The sequence below is a fragment of the Ctenocephalides felis genome, unplaced genomic scaffold, assembly GCF_003426905.1.
Source record: "Ctenocephalides felis isolate EL2017-DRISC unplaced genomic scaffold, ASM342690v1 CF-g0.4_SCAFFOLD_01170, whole genome shotgun sequence".
NCBI classification, from domain to species: Eukaryota; Metazoa; Arthropoda; class Insecta; order Siphonaptera; family Pulicidae; genus Ctenocephalides; species Ctenocephalides felis.
Genome location: NW_020537324.1, coordinates 50500402 through 50518388, shown reverse-complemented (window position 1 = coordinate 50518388; position 17987 = coordinate 50500402). Strand labels below are relative to the sequence as shown.

The window sequence follows — 17987 nt, the reverse complement described above, 5'->3', positions numbered from 1 at the left end:
TGTCTTCATAAGATCAGATCACGTTCGGAAACCATTGGAGCCTCCATACAGCGGTCCACACAAAATTCTTGAACGGATAACAGACAAAATCTACAAGATCCTCGTAAATGGCATTGAAAAAAACATCTCCGTAGACAGATTAAAACCGGCATACATTACCAAGACCGACGATGAATTTCAAGAAAAATACACCCCAAATTGAGCAACACCACTGGGGATCATTCATGGATCCTCCGAAGAAAACTTACTCGAAAAGAGTAACATTCAAAACATAATTTTTTTTCTATATTACAGATTTTTTCTTCAGGCTCTCCTGTCAGATTACTACACGCAATCTCATTCAGGGGGGAATACTATAGCGGTCGCATGACGCGCATGACACATGACACTTGAGCAACATACGTTCTAAGTGGCGCAACACACAGGCAACGCAACATGAAGTACGCAACTAACGGTTGCAAGTCTGCAATCCCACTATAATATCAAATCTTGCAACCCCTTGCAAGAAGGGATGAAATTGAGCTACCCAAAAATCTCTCTCTTCCTCCCGCCTTCGCCGAGTGCACATAACCAAGAAGAATTATTATTTTATTATAAATTAAATATTTTGTATTTCAAACTAGAATAAATCAGTGTATTTTCAAGTGTTATTACTTTTTGATCATAGACAATTATATATTTTTATTTAGACGCCCAACGTCTAAAAGTATTTATGAGGAGGCATTAAATCAAGCTAAGACTTTGCATAATTCAGCCAGCATGAAGTTGCCGGCGAAGACTGATATCAAGCTGTCAAGCATTTCAGATGTCAAGAGCGCGTCGGCCATTTTGTTCATTTTTATATCAGCGTTGTGTCGGCGTATTGTTTTTTATTAAGTAGGCTTGTTTCATATTTAATATTTTTTAGCTTTTCGTTATGATTCATTCTTTTTGTGTGTTTATTTTTTTATGTCCGTTCAAGTTTATTCGCTTTGGCTTTTTGATTACGCGCATATTTAGTTCTTATTATAATTTTTACATTTTAGGGTTATATTTTAGGATTCTTTTCATTCAAAGATCATTTTAGTCTAGCTTAGATTTTATACAATGTTTTAGTTATAATTTTGTTTTAAAAAATAATTTAGGCTTACGTTTTACGCATAGGGTTACATTTTATTCATTATTTTTGTTAGGGTTACGTTGTATACATTATTAGGTTTGGTTTCGATCTTAACCTTAATTCAGTGGAAGCTAACTAAAACTCAACAAACAACAAATAGAAGGTTCAGTAATGAAATAAAATTGAAACGACATATTTTCTTTTTTGAATTATTAACGGTTTTTTTTAATGCTCAATAACTACTATATAAAAACTTAATATATGAATATAAAACTCAGTTAGAAGAATGTATACAATTTATTAATTATACAGAAAATACACATGTTTATACATAAGTTATTTGACATATAAACAATATCACAAAAACCATAATACATGAAAAAAAAAAGTAACAAATAATTCAATAAGCATAAAATCACAATATCACAAAAACCTTAATACATAAAATAAAAAAGAAGCAAATAATTCAATAAACTTAAAAGTTTCTATATACAGTTTACCATCGAAATACACATAACATTATTTCACTGTAAAATATAATGACCATGTGGCATCATCACATTCAAGTTGAATTTGGCTTTTTCTGTTTATTACGGACTCTTTTAAGAACACGATTCTTCCTACATTTTATTAGAGCCTTTCGTTTTACTCGATCATTAATATTGCAATGAATATATTTGCCAGTTAGGTGCCTACCTACAGACTTACACCAAAACCTTATAAAAAAAGTAAGAAAGGAATTGCAAAAATATTTTTTCAAATCATGAACTAAACAGGTGAATTTGAAATCATAAAAAACATACTTGTAAAGCATATTTCGAAGTTTGACTTTGAGACTGTTTTCGATACAAACATCTTGCATAAAAAATCGACTACGTTGCTGCATTTACAGAACAAATCATAAATTCCTTCCCTGGTACGAGAAGAGATTTTCTAGTGTAATCTCTTGATTAATGTAAGACGCCTTATCATCATTGATGGGTTCTGATAAGATGTCAGATGTACATGTCGAGCATTTTTTAACTAACTTCATTAATTTTTTGGCATAAAAACCAGCAACATATGCGTTTGCTGTTCCTCGTACGCATTCAAATCTCCGAAAGGAAAAAAATCAGGAATAATTGTTTCCTGATTAAGAGCTGCAATATCTTCTGGGTCTTTATCATCAATTAAAAATGTTTTAAAGGGGCCGAGTATGCCAGTATTATCATCATCTTCACAATTTGCAGATGGTGAATGATATGATGACAAATTATTAATTATTAAGGTTTTGAAGGCTGCAATAAAATTAAAGCAATTCAAATTAGTGTTACAACCGCCCTGGCTTCTGACACTACTAAAAAAATTTTCCAGGGGATCCTGGTTGAAATATCTTAAACATAAATGATCAAACCCTGCCTATTTAATTTTGACCAAATATATCGTAAACGCTTAAGAGTATCTATCCAATTTTTGACGCATGGTGGTTTTGTTTCTGATGTAGCAGACCCCTTCTTTCTAACAAAATACAAAGAATTCAATACTTGCTCCGCATCTATCCAAAATTTTAAATGTTCTGATTCATTTGTTATAGCGCATCGGAGATAGTTACCCGTTTTTGGACTTATTGATACTCCGTTAACGCTGTCAAACAAGCAGTCCATAAACTTCAAAAATTCACTAGTGCCATAGGTAGTTGCCAAAGCATCTACCCTGGTAAAATATGAATTTTGAAGTCCAATCGCTACACGCTTTGAGAACACTTGTGCCGCTAATGATACCTTCATGACTTTCCAACATTTTTGATAAATATGTTGAGCGGTTAAAGTGGGACAACATCGATATATGCTTAACTTAGAGTCATATTCATAAAAACTCAGAATATCACTCCAAGCAGCTTCGAGTTGTACCCCCTTTGTGCTGGTAAATTTAACATTACATTTTGCAAAGTTATTCCTCATACACTTCAACATATGAGGAGGATCAAACAAAGGAACTATTGCATGCCCGTTTATTTCGAATTCTAATCTATTATCATCATTATTTCTACCATAACGTTTATTAGTTTCATTTATAAGCATGCTAACAGCTTTGCGATTTGCAGGGTATTGATCGCAAACTGTTGCCACAATGTTTAAATTAATACTAAGTAACTTTTTTACTACTTCTTCAATGCAGCATTTCAAATTCAAAGCATTCACACCACCATCAGAAAAATAAAAAGCAACTGGCCATTTCCATTTGTTCTTTACACCCTTAATCATAAACACCAGTGCGTGGTCAGCAAATGCTTCAATTCTACCATTAGCAAGCTCTTCAAAACCTACAATATAATCTTTTGTGCAGTCATATGTGAGAAAAGTTGAAAGTGAAATTTCGTCAAACATAACAATGCAATAATTGTCTTTATCATCACTCAGATGAGATAATGATGATTGCAATGTTTTAAAAATGCTTTCGTTAATGCCACTATGCATTGGAACTTTTGTAAGTAACTTTCGCAAAGATGTTATTGAAGGCAAAATAAATATATGTCTCCAGAATCTATAAGCTTTTGGACTTTTCTTGAGTAAAGACAAAGCAAGTACTTTTTCATCTGTAGTGAATCTCCTTCCTTGAACTTTTTTAGAGTGTTCTCTAAGCTGACATGTTATGAATTGACGTGCTCGTTCATTCAAGGTTTTAGGAATGTGGGAAAATTGTTTCGCATACATCACACTTTGACGTAGCCTGGCCTTGTATGACTTACAATTTTTTTGTATTCTGAGCATGTCCTTTTTCAATTTTTTTGATAATAGGTATAATTTTTTTGCCTTTGGTGTCAGACAGGACACTCGCTTCACTGAAAATAAACATGATTTAGCATTATTTTTAAATGGAGAGACTATTGAATAGTGATGATATTTATTATATTTATTCACCTGTATTACGTGTTGGCGTGACATGTCCCTGATTTTCCATTGTATTGGACACAAATTCTTCATTTACTACAACTTTATCAAAACTTGCAGAACATTCCTTATTGATATTTTGTGGCAAGCTTTCCAAAGTATAACTTTCCCCCTGGGTGGAAATGTTATTTGTGCTCAAACAATGTTCTCCCAATAATCGATAATTAACAATTTTCCCTTTAATTGTTTTCATATTAATACCAAGCTCTAAAAATTATGAAAAATATATGATTTTACTGTATATTGAACTTTGTTTTGTTTATTGAAAATACTTACGAAACGTTGCTCTATCCAAAAGGCAATTTTCTTCGTCGTATGGGTCTCCATGAAATCCTGAATAATAGACAATAATAGCTGACAAATTGTTAACAAAATATATACATTTGCATATTATATAACATTAAATTCCTTGCAATACTAACCAGGCATATTTAACGTTGGCAAAGCGTTAATTTTAAGATTTGTCATATTTTTCTTTTGTGGCTGTGTTTTACAACAATCTGCAAAATGATTGTCGCAAACAAATCGACTTATTCGCATTTTTTCAATCTCCACATCATCCAATTTTGGATTATTCACTCGCCTAATCCAAATCTCATACATCTATAATATTTTGCATTTTAATTTATAACCTATTGAAGAAACACAATATTATATTTTACATACCTTGTCATTCCTTGTTGGAAAACCATGTAATCTCACGGTTTTCTTATTTTCTAAGCAACCAGGAACGTGACAAGTCATTTTTAACACCCTCACTGCACTTTTGTAACTTTATAAGAAAATTCTTCAAACTTCACCAACTAATCGAAAATTATATCAGAACGAACTACGAACGTAATGGAGACTTACGGGATTTACCGGAACAGTATAGGGAAGGGGTTTACGGGAGGGCTTGGAATTGCTCGTATCCATCATAGCGTTCGACTTACGCATGACGGGAGTGGATACTCGCGACATCTGCGCTAACTAGCGTCGTAAGCGCGAATCATGCAAGCGATCACTGACATTTGTTAGAAGTTTGCCCCCCATGGTACACCCATTGTTATATTGTCTCTCACCTCTCACATTTAGACACCTTTTAGACAGTTACATAGAAATCCCAATTGTAAGTATATAATTATTTACGAAAGCGGTTCTTTTACATTTACATGGTCATACATTGTCTCTTCACAACCAATATTATTTCAGGGAACCAAACATATAGTTATTCAAAACCTAGTACAGTTTTGTTAGAAATTATTAGGAAATTTTTAATTAGGGCTTCGCAGAGTGTTTTAGTATAGTTATTTTATTTACCCAGGTAAATGTTATTTAGGTTGTTTTTGTTTGCTTAGTGTGTTTTAATTCTATTGTAGGGTTCACTGAATTAAGATTAGGACTTCAGCCTGAACATCAAAATAGCTACAAGAGTCTTGTAGCATGTAACATCTGATTATTAGAACTTAACTCATATGTATGGATGTATATATATATATATATATATATATATATTACATGCTAGCATATGTATAGTAATGTAATAAACTTAAGTTCAGTCCGATATTTTTGCCTATTTTTATCTTTAAGTGATCTGATTACTTTTTCTAACAATGATTAACATAGGTAATAAGAAACACAATTAAAACCATCTATTTCATCAAATATTTTTATTCAAAATATATACACATACTATTTACAATATAAAGCATGTCACAGGAAACATGTAATAAATAATATAGAATAAATATAAATAACATAGAATAAATATAAATAATATAGAATAAATATAAACATTGAAATTAAACATAAAAAAGAGAAAAGAATTGCATTTTGAAGAAATGATTAGCCAAACCAAAGTTAAACCGAACAATAAATGAAAACTGAATTTTAAAATTTAAATGGAAGTATGGACAGAAACCTTGTTATATAACTTCCACCAACCGAAAAACCGTATTTTTTGTAGAAGTTATTAATAAAACAAAAATGTATTTAGTTTTATAATCATACAAGTCAATTAAAAATTTACCCTTGATATGTTCTTTCAGGCTCTTATCTAACGAAATAAATTTTATATCTTGACTGTGTCCCATATGTGTCTTCCAAAATTCAACATGAACTGTTCCATTGTGATTAATAGTACAACTAATCCTTGATGGGCAAGCATATCCGGTTTTGTTGCTCGTTTTAGTAAACAAGCGTACAGTGGGTTTTTGGTCATATGTATATGACCTGTGGCAATCGAAATAAATTGTCTTGTCATCAGTTTTTGATTTATATCCTGAATTGCATTTTACATAATGCGAAAACTCCTTCCGCTCTATGTCTGTTTTCCACAATTCAAAATCTACAAAGTCAAAAATGTAGGTAATTGTGTAATTAGGGTTATAAATTATGAGAGAGAAGACTTCAAACCTTTAATGTTTTGAAACACAAACTGTTCATAATCAATTGTAGTTTTGTGATAAAACTCAATATGATCGTATAAACCTGTGTACCTAGAAAAAACAGAGGAGCAGGGAGGGAGTGGACATCTTATTCTGGATTTCCTTGATGGTGTACCTACAAAAATGATTTATATGTAACACAATAATAAATAAGATGAATGTACATATATAAAAGCACTACATACCTATAAAATTTTCCTTAGTACTGATTGGGGAACTGGGAATGGGAGGCGTGTGAATTTGAACTTTAGTAGAGGAAGTACAAGGATGTGGCGATAAACTTACGTGGAAATGTTTGTGAAGACGATCTGATATGGAAGGAGCAGAGATAAAAGATGAGCAAGCAGAAAGTGGACATCTTAGTTTCTCTTTTGTTGATGGTGTACCTACAAAAATGATTTATATGTAACACAATAATAAATAAAATGAATGTACATATATAAAAGCACTACATACCTGTAAAATTTTCCTTAGAACTGATTGGGGAACTGGGAGTGGGAGGCGTGTGAATTTGAACTTTAATAGAGGAAGTGCAAGGATGCGGCGATAAACTTACGTGGGGATGTTTGTGAAGAGGATCTGATGTGGGTGAAAGTAAATTGTAAGGTGATGTCAAACATGTAGTAGTATATGAGGTGGGTAAAGAAGGATGCTTTATATTTGTTTTAGTGGAGGAGGAAAGGTGTGTAATGTCTTCAAAAGATACCGAAGAAGATTGGGCAAGTGAAGGGTTAGGGATATTATTATGAACTTGGCTCACATGATGAGTTAATAAATATTTAAATTTAAAAGTTTTAAGGCAGAAAGCACACGCATTGGGATAAACAGCTCTTGGCTCTTTGTCATGTTTTTGTCTCATGTGGCGATACAAGGAGCTACGAGCAGTGAATGGAATCTGACACTCGGTACAGAAAAAGTCGCTGTCCATGTTGTCACATAAGTAAAGTAATAAAGTGAAATATAAAATATAAGTAATGAAGGTAATAAAACGTATCGTAATAAATGTAAAGAAAATTAGAAGCGAAAAAGTAAATATATAAAGTGAGTATCTAAATGATATTAATTCTAAACTAAATATAAACTTAAATGAGCAAAATCTAAAATAAGCTTATAAAATAGAATGTAACCTAATGCAAATGAACAAAATCTAAAAATAAGCTTATAAAATAGAATGTAACCTGAAGTGAAATAAAAGTAAGTATCTAAATAGTAAAAATATGAAACGAAAAATAAACTTACGCAAGCTAAGTAAAAATCTAAAAAAACACGTAACTAAACTAAAAAGTAAAAAATCCTAAAAAACACTTATTGTAACTATGAAATATGAAAAATAAGCATGAATTATAATAAGAGGCTTACTAGAGCAAAAAAAGCAACGCAAGGAAAGCGATCCAGAGCAAAAAAACGAAAAAACCGAACCGAAATATGTGAAAAAAACTGTTATAAACAAATAAAAAAAATAATAGAATTAGAAATAGCAACAGAACGAAAGAATTCTAATTACACGAAAAGAAAAAGCAGAAAATATAATAAAACGCTTACTTGAAACGAAACCGACGCGACGCGACAAAAATGAGAAAAGAACGCGGGACTAAATATTCCACGAAATGACAGGTTATGCTCTATCCCGGAGCCAACTTCAGAGCGTAGGTGCTTTTTAAACGTCAAAACCATAGACCTTAACAATTTCATGGACTGCTAATCCCCATACATTTCTCAAGTAAAAAGTGTCAAAAGATGTTCTATGGTATGAGGGCAAACGAGGGTAGTTTGCGGCCGAGATATGTCAAACTCGATCACTTGAACGTCAAATGAAAGTCCTTGTGTTCGAAATTGTTGGGAAAATATTATATAATATACAATTTATGTTAAACTAATGAATGTAATGAATTATTTATATTTATTTATTTATTTTAGTTATACAAAGTGTTTAAGAAAAATAAAAAAAATTAAAAAATATTTACGTATTATAAAATTCACTGAAAATAAGAACAGTTGGCTAGAGCTATTATGGGAAATTAGAAAGCAATAATGAAATATTTGTTTAAATGCAATATATTTGTTATTGATGTTTAAAAAGCACAATTTTTGTGTGAAAGTGGCGTACATATTTATCAACTTTGCTTTTTTTATGTTCTTCATGGTGCATTCTAATTGTTAAATACATTTTTGCGACAAAGTTGATAAGGTCATGATAGTGCTGGACAAATTGCTGGAAATGGCTTGATCTAAAAAAATGTGCAAGTCCCAAGTCATTCAACTTTCGGAGAATCGTGCTTTATATGAACTTTTGTACATTAAATTTAAAGAATTTGGAATTTGGGTTTCTATATATAAACATAATTTAAACATTGCATTGGAAGGATATGAAAGATATCCTCGATTTTTTATATCGATGAATGTCGAATTTCCCGGAATACTTGCGAAGCATTCAGAACAGGTTTTACTGCAATCAGGAACTTTACCACAGACCAAACACATTTTAGAAGACATTTTACTTTTAACAATCTTATAACAGGTATATTTTTATCCTCTTTTAGTTTAAAAACCCGAGCGATCAAACATCACGTGAACCCAAGTAACTGTAAAATTTAAGCGATCGAGTGCATTCGAATAATCTCGGTAAAGCTCGTGTTCGTATTTGACATATCTCGGCCGCAAAATTACCCTCGTATGCCCTCATATCATAGAACATCTTTTGACACTTTTTATACGCTCAACTAGCAGTCCATGTATTGTATAAGGTCTATGGTCAAAACCCATCTGTCATGTATCAGAAGTGGCTTAGTGGCTCCTGTTTGGCTGTGATAATAATGATCTTGACAGGTTTTAGCTGTCAAAGTTATGAATCCAATACATTTCAACTTGACGTCTAACTTCTATTTCGTCGCCAACTTCATGCTGGCTGAAATATGCAAATGTCAAAATTCTTAGCCTGATTTAAGGTGGTGTGTATTTATGTATTTATCCATTATTTATCTATGGCGTAAATGGTTGCAAAAAGCGTCAATGGCGCTAGTGTTTCTTTGTGAGTTAGAGAGTGTCTGTCTAGGCGAAGCTCACGTTTCTTGGTTCTATGTACAGTGCAGATACAGATACACATTTGGCAGTTTGACATCGTTTTAAATTCGTTTTATTGTCGTGTGTTTATTGTGTATTCCGTACATAATATAGTAATATTCACTTTCACCATGAGCTCGAAGCCGACAAAAACTTTTGTTACATCTACGAGCTCGGTGCAAAGTATCACGTCTCCTACTGCTTCTTATACCTCGGCTAATTTTCGGCCTACTAGTCCTAAGCTGCCCAGTCGTTTGCAGGAAAAAACTGATCTGCAAAATTTAAATCATCGCTTTGCATGTTATATAGATCGGGTAAGGCATTTAGAAGCTGAAAATTCACGCTTAAGAACAAAACTTCGGATATCAAAAGAGACTGAAACTAGAGAAGCCTTAACTTTGAGGACTACATATGATAAAGAACTGTCGGATGCTCGAAAATTGTTAGATGACACTACCAGAGACAAGGCAAAACTCGAAATTGATGCTCAGAGATTATGGGAGGAAAATCATGAGTTGAAAACAAGGTTAGTTACACATGTTATTTATTGTTTATATTAACATCTTGGGTGAAAAATAATATAGAAATTATCTGAATGTTTATTTATTTAACCCTTTTCCGTGCCATTTAGCCCCACATTGGGCTCAAATGTTAGATATTAACACTTGTTAAGCTGATGCTCCAGAAAGGTACCAATACGAGACAAAGTGTAAATACCCCATATATAGACACCTTTCCACAGTACTGATGACTGGTATGAACTCACCAAATCACGAGCTTGGCTCATGATATTTATGTTTAGTGCGACTATCTATTTACAAACCTGGCCTGGATACCATAATGGAATGTAACATATTAATGTAATCTTAGTTATTTAGGCATTCATATCTGCATACACTTGGCAACACACCTACAGGCACTTATGCTTACACACACCCGAACATTCTTTTATATGTAAATTCAAATACACTAGTAATGCTAACAAGTTCTAATTGAATTTTTTTACATTAATATTAATTAGAGAATTAAAAACCACAATAATAGCCGCTCATCTGTTCATGTGGCAGTTCAATATGTAGTTTTTTGTGGTTTTTGAAGTCTGCACTAAGCGGGTTAATCTCAGTGCTCGGATCCAGCATATCAGGTTCATTTTTTTTTATAGCCTTTGACCTTCCATTTTTTTCTTGAGTGCACAAAGTGCTTTAGATATTTCAAAATAATTTTTTGCACTCTATTCAGTTTATTTTGTGATAGTTCTGCATAGAGTGTTCACATTATAGAATTATATTCTAGAATAGTTCTAACAAGGGTAAAGTACAGAATGTAGAGTCCATGTTGATCACACCTTACGAAGCTATGAGTTCGAAGAGCTTAAAGGGTGATTTTATTATGTTGTGCTCCAAAGTGTTTCAGAAATTGACACAGTTCATTTGAATTACAGGATTGACATAGAACACGTTTTTCAACATTCAACATATTAATCTATTAATTTCACATTATTTATATAATTTTACAGTAGGTGTTTATAATATAAAACAGTGATGTATGAAGAAAACATAAGATATTTTGTTTCCAAATACATATTTACATAAATATATATAAAATATAAATAAAATTATAAATTAAATATGGAATGATACTAAACGAATGAATGATTAATTTGAAAAGATTGCATTCAAATATGTTAATACATCACTCGCATTTAGTAAATTAAACTTCTATGGGGAATGACTCTAACAAAATATAATTTGAAATTCATTTCAAATATCTTATTATAAATAATCAACACATGTTTATTTTATTACAAAATCAGCAAAAGGAGCTTGGTTCAAAAACCTACAGTAAATTTGCTATCCCAAAATAATTTATATTTAAAATAATAGTTTATCCAAATTTATTTTATGGTATTGTTTGATTTTGGGTATAAACTTTTATTATCTTCAAGTACTAATTTTGTTAAACTACTTAATTTATATTTTTACTTCAATTTAATTTGAAACTTCAGGCTAGACAAGAAATCAAAAGATTTAATCTTAGCCGAGACTGATGTTCGAAAGTATGAGAGCAAATGCTCGGAACTCAATGGTAAATTCAATATGGCTGTTTTAGAATGCAATAAAGCAATAGATGATCGCAAGGTACTTAATATGTCATTTTGTATTATTGTATGAAATGTTTGATAAACATAATTATTTAGCATTAATGTTATTTTTATATTTTTAAGGAATTAGAGAGTGAGCTGAATAACCGAAGAAATCATTTAGAAGAACTTCGCAAAAATCTAGAAGAAGAAATATTAGTTCGTGTAGATGTAGAAAATAATTTGCAGAGTTTGAGGGAGGAATTAGCTTTTAAACATGAGGTAATTATAATTTCATTTTTTCATTTGGATGGAATTTTTTTTGCAGAAAATAATAATTGTTTTGCATTTTGCTAACACTTATTCTTATAGGTCTATCAGCAAGAACTCAAAGAAACTAGTATGCGACATAAGGTTGAATTAAGTGAAATTGGAGATCTTGCAAAACAATATGAAGCAAAAATGCAAGAGACTATGCAGGAACTTCGTGATCAGTATGAGAAACAAATTAGTTCAAACCGCGCTAAAATTGAAGACATCTATAAACAAAAGGTGAACATATGTCAATGCACTAATTTTTCATCTGGTTTATGCAAAATTGCATATTTGTCTTTCAAATCTATTACCTTAAGGTGAAAATTAGCTAATTGTAAAAAATAATGATTGGTTCATTGAGCTACAATATTTCTGTTCCAATGTACATCAAAAAATATAATAATCTATTTTAAATTAATGAAATATTAACGCCATACCATAAAATTATAAGCATTTTTATTTCTTTATTTATTTATTTTCGTCAGATCAAAAATTTAGAAGGCCTTGCTACTCACAACAGTAGTGCTGCTACAGCAGCAGCTGAAGAATTAAATCAAGCACGAACTAAGATTCAATATTTATGCAGTCGTGTAAATGAATTGGAGGCTTCTTACAATACTGCTAATGTAAGTCTAACATTATTCATTTACACACTTAAATTTGTGTATGTGTATAGTTAATAGATGCTCACTGGTTGTATATATATATATATATATATATATATATATATATATATATATATATATATATATATATATATATATATATATATATGACACCATTTTTACTATTTGCGCAGCATATGTTTTACAACTATTTCATATTTTATGAATACAGCAACGCAGCAAAGAGTTAGAAAAAATGCTAGAAGACGCGCATAGGCGTCATTCTGATAATATGCATCAGTTAGAAGCAGAATTGCGCCTCCTACGGGAGGAGATGGCTGGACAGTTGCAGGAATATCAAGATCTGATGGATATTAAGGTCTGCTTAGATATGGCAATAGCAACTTATAGGAAGTTGCTAGAAGGCGAGGAAACCAGGTTTGTATTATATGGCAGTAATGTAAACATATGAAAAAATTGCCCAAACGAGGTACTATTTACTCTCTATGCTTAAAATAATAACTTGCAGATATTATTTCATTAGTAAAATAAACCAGTAAATTCATGTTCTCATTCGCATATTTGCTTTTATTTGTTTATTTATTCTACAAGCTCTCAGTACAATGATATCATTATAACAAAAGGCTTTATGTGAATGTTACTTTTTGTTTGTATAATTTATTTATTTATTTGTTAATATTTATTATTTTTTTAGTTAATTCATAATTATTTTTGAAATATATATTAAGAATTTTTAACATATTTTAAAAGCATAATTTTTAGATACGAATTTAAATTAGAACGATACGAGTTTAATACATTATTGAATTAGGTATGATAAATAAAAATAGAATTATAATATTTATGAGTATATTTAATTGAAAATTGTCAATATATTTTTGCTGTGAACAGATTAAACACCAACCAGGCAACATCCAGCACAGGTGGAAAGCGTAAACGCACTTTACTGAAAGAATCGCATGAAATCAGTCTTAGTGAATTTACTGAACATCTAATCTGCAAAGGAGATATTGCAATAATAATGAAATGTGACGCAGAAGGTCGTTACATAAAGCTGACAAATAATGGGATTAAAGTAAGAAACTTTTTTTGCCCCACCCAATTTGCATGCACTATATTTACATATTCACAAAATAAAATATACTAATTTCTTATAAAATTTATTTCAACTAATTGGTTATGATTTTTATGTAATTCTCCTTTTGACGTTGCATCATTTCGTTTAGTTGGTTTTAGCACCTGTATTCAAAATTGTTTTATATATCAATATTTTAACTTAAGGCAAGCTGCAAAAACTTCCTGATAGGTGTAATAATTAACTTGATCAACCGAAATTGAGATTTAAATATTTAGATGAAATTAGTTCAACTCTTTATTTCAGAAATCAAGTTTTCGCTTTCAATTCAATCTAAACATCACAATTTCCAATTGGGTTTTCTCATTTTCTCAAACACATTTAAATTATCTATCTATCTAAGACACAAATTTTGATTTAATATTTTATCAAATTTCAATGAGTTTTTAAAATTAAACTATTTGTCGTAAGGCCGTGATATTTCAGTAAGTTCTATAAGACCATGATATCCATTACAAAAAAAAGTTTCATAAAAATTGCCAAAAAAAAAACAGTTAATTACAAGGAAACGGTTTGGTTGCATTCACCCAAAACTAATCAGTATCATTCCGAACCAATATCTTTCGAACAGTTTTTGTTTTTCCGAAATCGATTCAGGATTTTGAGCTAAAAGGTGGACAAAAATTTTGAAATTGTGCCAGCGAATCTTTAACAAAACTTAATCAGGTCGATTTTCAACCAATATTTTTTGGTTTATGAATTTTTGTTTTCGGATTATGAATATGGACTTGCATTGATTAGTTTTCAGCGACGACTGGCCGTGCCATTTTCTAAAAATTCTCAGAAACGTGTAAATATTTTTGTCAATGTTTTAGTGGTTGTTCGTGCAACATAAAAGGCAAAGTTCCACTTGCGACTACTTTATCTTAGTATTGGTGGGTTATTTTGTATGTATTCAATCTTGTAAGATTGGTGAAAAAGAGACTTTTTTGATGGTCAAAACTCAATATATATTTATTTAGTTTAGCTCTTTTTTCCCTTCCATTATGGCACTAATACTCTGTTTTATACATTACTTTGTAAAATGTGACATGATTGTTTTTAATTAGGAAGTTTTTCTTGGTGGCTGGAAACTTATCCAAAAAGCAGGTAATGCTGAAACTGTGTTCAAATTTCACCACACTCTTAAACTCGATCCTGGGGCAAGCACTACTGTTTGGTCACTGAATGAGCAGCAACATCATGAACCTCCAAATAATATAGTTATGAAAGGAAAGAAATGGCTTGTTAATGACATCATTTATACATCTTTGACAAACAGTAATGGAGAGGTAATTAATCGCATGCATTATTCATTCTCTCTGGAATGTATTATTTACATTACTATACTTGCATGTAATTTTTTTTTGTGCATTTTTTTTTTCAAATAATTTAATTAGAATTTTGAATAATTAATATGAAATTGGTAATTGGAAAATCAAATGTTTTTTAAATAGGAAGTGGCAACATTTGAACTAGTGCAAAATAAGTTGGCCAGTCGTTCTTCGCGCATGCAACATTCTGGACAAACCAAATCACTTGGCTCCCAGGAACTTCATGAGCAGGTATTTATTACAAATTTATCTTTTTAACTGTACACTTTGTTGCGATTGAACCGAGTGAAAGAATTTTTTTTATGTTGGACTGTTGATATTATGTTTTAATTTCTTAGTTTTACAAATTGAAATATTTATTTAACAATATGATGTGCTTATAAGGATCCTTCTTGAACAACACACACATATACAAAACACTCATAGTTGTCAGTATTCTTTGTAAAATTTTGTTGTCATGCTTGATTTTTCAGGTGATATTTTTATTAAATATCAATATTTGACAAATTAAATTGAACATTTGTTTTGCTAATTGTGGTGGTAAAAATCGTTACTAAATTGGTGTTGGTGTTGCAGGCTTGTGATTCATTTAAAAATGTTAGACTTATTTCACTTCGACTATTTAATTACCTTCAGCTCTTTATCACATTTGCAATCAATAATTATTGATATGATGATTAATTCTAAAATTTTTTTTTAATTAATACTATAACTTATAATGTCATTTCAGGAAGATCCACAACAGCCAGCTTAAGAAAAATGTCGAGTAATGTAAAACTTGATACAAATTTATAAAATTTTCATTTTGAAAAGAAAATAACATAATTGAAGACTTATAAAACAACCAAGTGAAATATGTTCAGAGATTTTAGTTAATTTTTTTTAATCAATTTTATTTGACTGTCTAATATGTGTTTTGATCATAATACAAGTGCGGCATTTTCTATAGTTAAACGCGTATTTAAAAGAGATTAACTCATGTTGTCATTTTATGTATTTGTATCTCAGATATTAAGCTCAGTTCAGGTTATAAATATCTTAAGAAATAATTTTACGAAAAAAAACTATTTAATTGTTCAATATATATTGTGATATATTTTGTGATATAGGCACTAAATTGTTAATTAATAAGTTATTGTGATATTAAAAAGATTGTATCATTACATAGATTTATATGTTAATCTGTAATCATAAACTATCAACTTCAATCAGAATCATTGTTTCTATATTATCAACCACTCCAAACACATTCCATAATCACAACACTCATGGCCCAACAACACCAATTACATTTCGATGTATACAATATTCTTTTATCTATGTATATACAATATCTGCATATAACTAAAATTCTTGTTTAGAGAATTTTTTTTATTAATTTAATTCAAAACATTATTGTTATAAATTATTGTAAAGTTATAATTGTAAACTACTATTAGCTTTTTTATCACAAAAAGCGAATAATAAAATAGTACTAATTAATACATATGTTGAAACAGTGTTGTAGAATAGTTGCGTTTGTAAATAAATATTTCCAATAAAATTGAATTTTAATTTTAAAATTGAATTGTGTTTCTTTAGTTATTTTTTTATCCTTCACTATTTAAAAAAAGAGGTATTTATTAAATACTAAGAAACAGTTTTTTCATGTATGTAAGATCGGCTACAGGATATGATGAAACATATACTTAATAAAGTATTTTAAGGTACCATTAATTTACTTATAAATTTAAATAATATATCTGTTTTCAGTTAAATTTATCTTATCTTCATATTTTATGTTTGATAAAAAGAAAAAGGTATTTTTTTTTACTGACAATGAGAGCGACAAATCACTAAAAGTCATTACTGTATGCATTTCATGCGCTGTGTGAGAAGAAATTGACATGAAAGTAGTCAATTTAACAAGAACTATTTATAGAATTATCAGGATCAATAGGATGAAGCACTTCAGTGATCAGGTGATATATCCATAATATATTTATACCGTAATTATAATTATCTAAAGATAATTATAATTACGCTCATAATAACTAAGCTTATATAATTTAGATTCTTATTTTAAACTAATTGGTATTGGTATTTGCCTTGAGGCAAGTTACATGAACTTTCCGATATGTGTCGGGACTTAATCAATAAAAACTAAATTAATTTAGGAGTGATTAAAAGTATTCCGAGTGGCTTTATTACACATAATTGAAAACCAACGAACACGTTAGGTCGGAGTATTTTCTAAAAGCAAATTTTCAAAAATCAATTTTTATAATTGAACCAGTTTTCGTAGGACTTTAATATGGTTTAGTATGTTCATTAAGACCAATCACTTTATCGTTATAACAAGTAAAACGTCTAATTTTTTCAAACTTTGATGAATTTTTAAAATTAAACTACTTGTCGTTAGACCGTAATATTTCAGTAAGTTCTATAACACTAAACTAATCAGTATCATTCCCAACTAATATCTTTCGAACAGTTTTTGATTTTTTAAAATTGATTCGGTAGTATGAGCTTAAATGTTGACGAAAAGTTTAACACTGACAAACGATAATCCCCATTGAGATTTGCCACACCTCGTATAGCGAATGGATTTTAAATTTTTTAAATCAGTGCAGCCGTTTTTGAGAAAACGTCGATTTACGGCAAAAAATCTGTTCACATACACGCACACACATACTTTCTCCAAAATTGATCTCATTCGTTTCAGAATGGCTTGAAAAGTCGAATAAACATAAAATTAGCGAATCGGATTTTTTATGAAAACATAAACTTCTTCGAGAAGTTAAAAATATATTAATTTTTTGAATCTAGAGAAAGTTTAAGGCATGCAATATCAGGTAATTGTTATATTAATCACTAAGATAGAAAACGTATTTTGTGACATAAATAAACAGAAGTATGGTTTCAAAATAATGCGTGTTAATAAAACATTAAATAAAAATGGCGGACATTTGAATCACGGGAAACGGTCGTTTTAGTTGTTTTTTATGTTTATATATCGGCTTT

The 17987-nt window shown here is 30.3% G+C and overlaps 2 protein-coding genes across 2 annotated transcripts; one reads left to right on the top strand and one right to left on the bottom strand.

Moving 5' to 3' along the window:
- Nucleotides 1-5529: 5529 nt before the first annotated feature.
- LOC113367359 (gastrula zinc finger protein xFG20-1-like) lies at nucleotides 5530-7383 on the bottom strand. The gene is made up of 5 exons (XM_026608970.1): nucleotides 6912-7383; nucleotides 6641-6841; nucleotides 6424-6570; nucleotides 6038-6355; nucleotides 5530-5615 (listed from the first exon to the last, which is right to left on the bottom strand). Exons 1-5 carry the CDS (start codon nucleotides 7381-7383, stop codon nucleotides 5530-5532), a joined length of 1224 nt encoding a protein of 407 aa, XP_026464755.1.
- A 2122-nt stretch (nucleotides 7384-9505) lies between these two features.
- On the top strand, nucleotides 9506-15934 carry LOC113368184 (lamin-C-like). Its single transcript, XM_026609750.1, has 10 exons — nucleotides 9506-10041; nucleotides 11521-11653; nucleotides 11740-11877; nucleotides 11968-12147; nucleotides 12396-12536; nucleotides 12748-12953; nucleotides 13428-13611; nucleotides 14721-14942; nucleotides 15108-15215; nucleotides 15715-15934. The coding sequence occupies exons 1-10, from the start codon at nucleotides 9647-9649 to the stop codon at nucleotides 15736-15738; spliced, it is 1731 nt and encodes a 576-aa protein (XP_026465535.1). The 5' UTR covers nucleotides 9506-9646; the 3' UTR covers nucleotides 15739-15934.
- The last annotated feature ends 2053 nt before the right edge of the window (nucleotides 15935-17987 follow it).

Coding starts and splice junctions, on each gene's coding strand:
- LOC113367359 (XM_026608970.1), bottom strand. CDS start 7,383: ATGGACAGCGACTTTTTCTGTACCGAGTGTCAGATTCCATTCACTGCT. Junction 6,571..6,640: donor TACTAAGGAAAATTTTATAG/GTATGTAGTGCT, acceptor TCATTTTTGTAG/GTACACCATCAAGGAAATCC. Junction 5,616..6,037: donor CCTGAAAGAACATATCAAGG/GTAAATTTTTAA, acceptor AATCATTGTTAG/AAAAAGTAATCAGATCACTT.
- LOC113368184 (XM_026609750.1), top strand. CDS start 9,647: ATGAGCTCGAAGCCGACAAAAACTTTTGTTACATCTACGAGCTCGGTG. Junction 11,878..11,967: donor AATTAGCTTTTAAACATGAG/GTAATTATAATT, acceptor TTATTCTTATAG/GTCTATCAGCAAGAACTCAA. Junction 15,216..15,714: donor CCCAGGAACTTCATGAGCAG/GTATTTATTACA, acceptor ATGTCATTTCAG/GAAGATCCACAACAGCCAGC.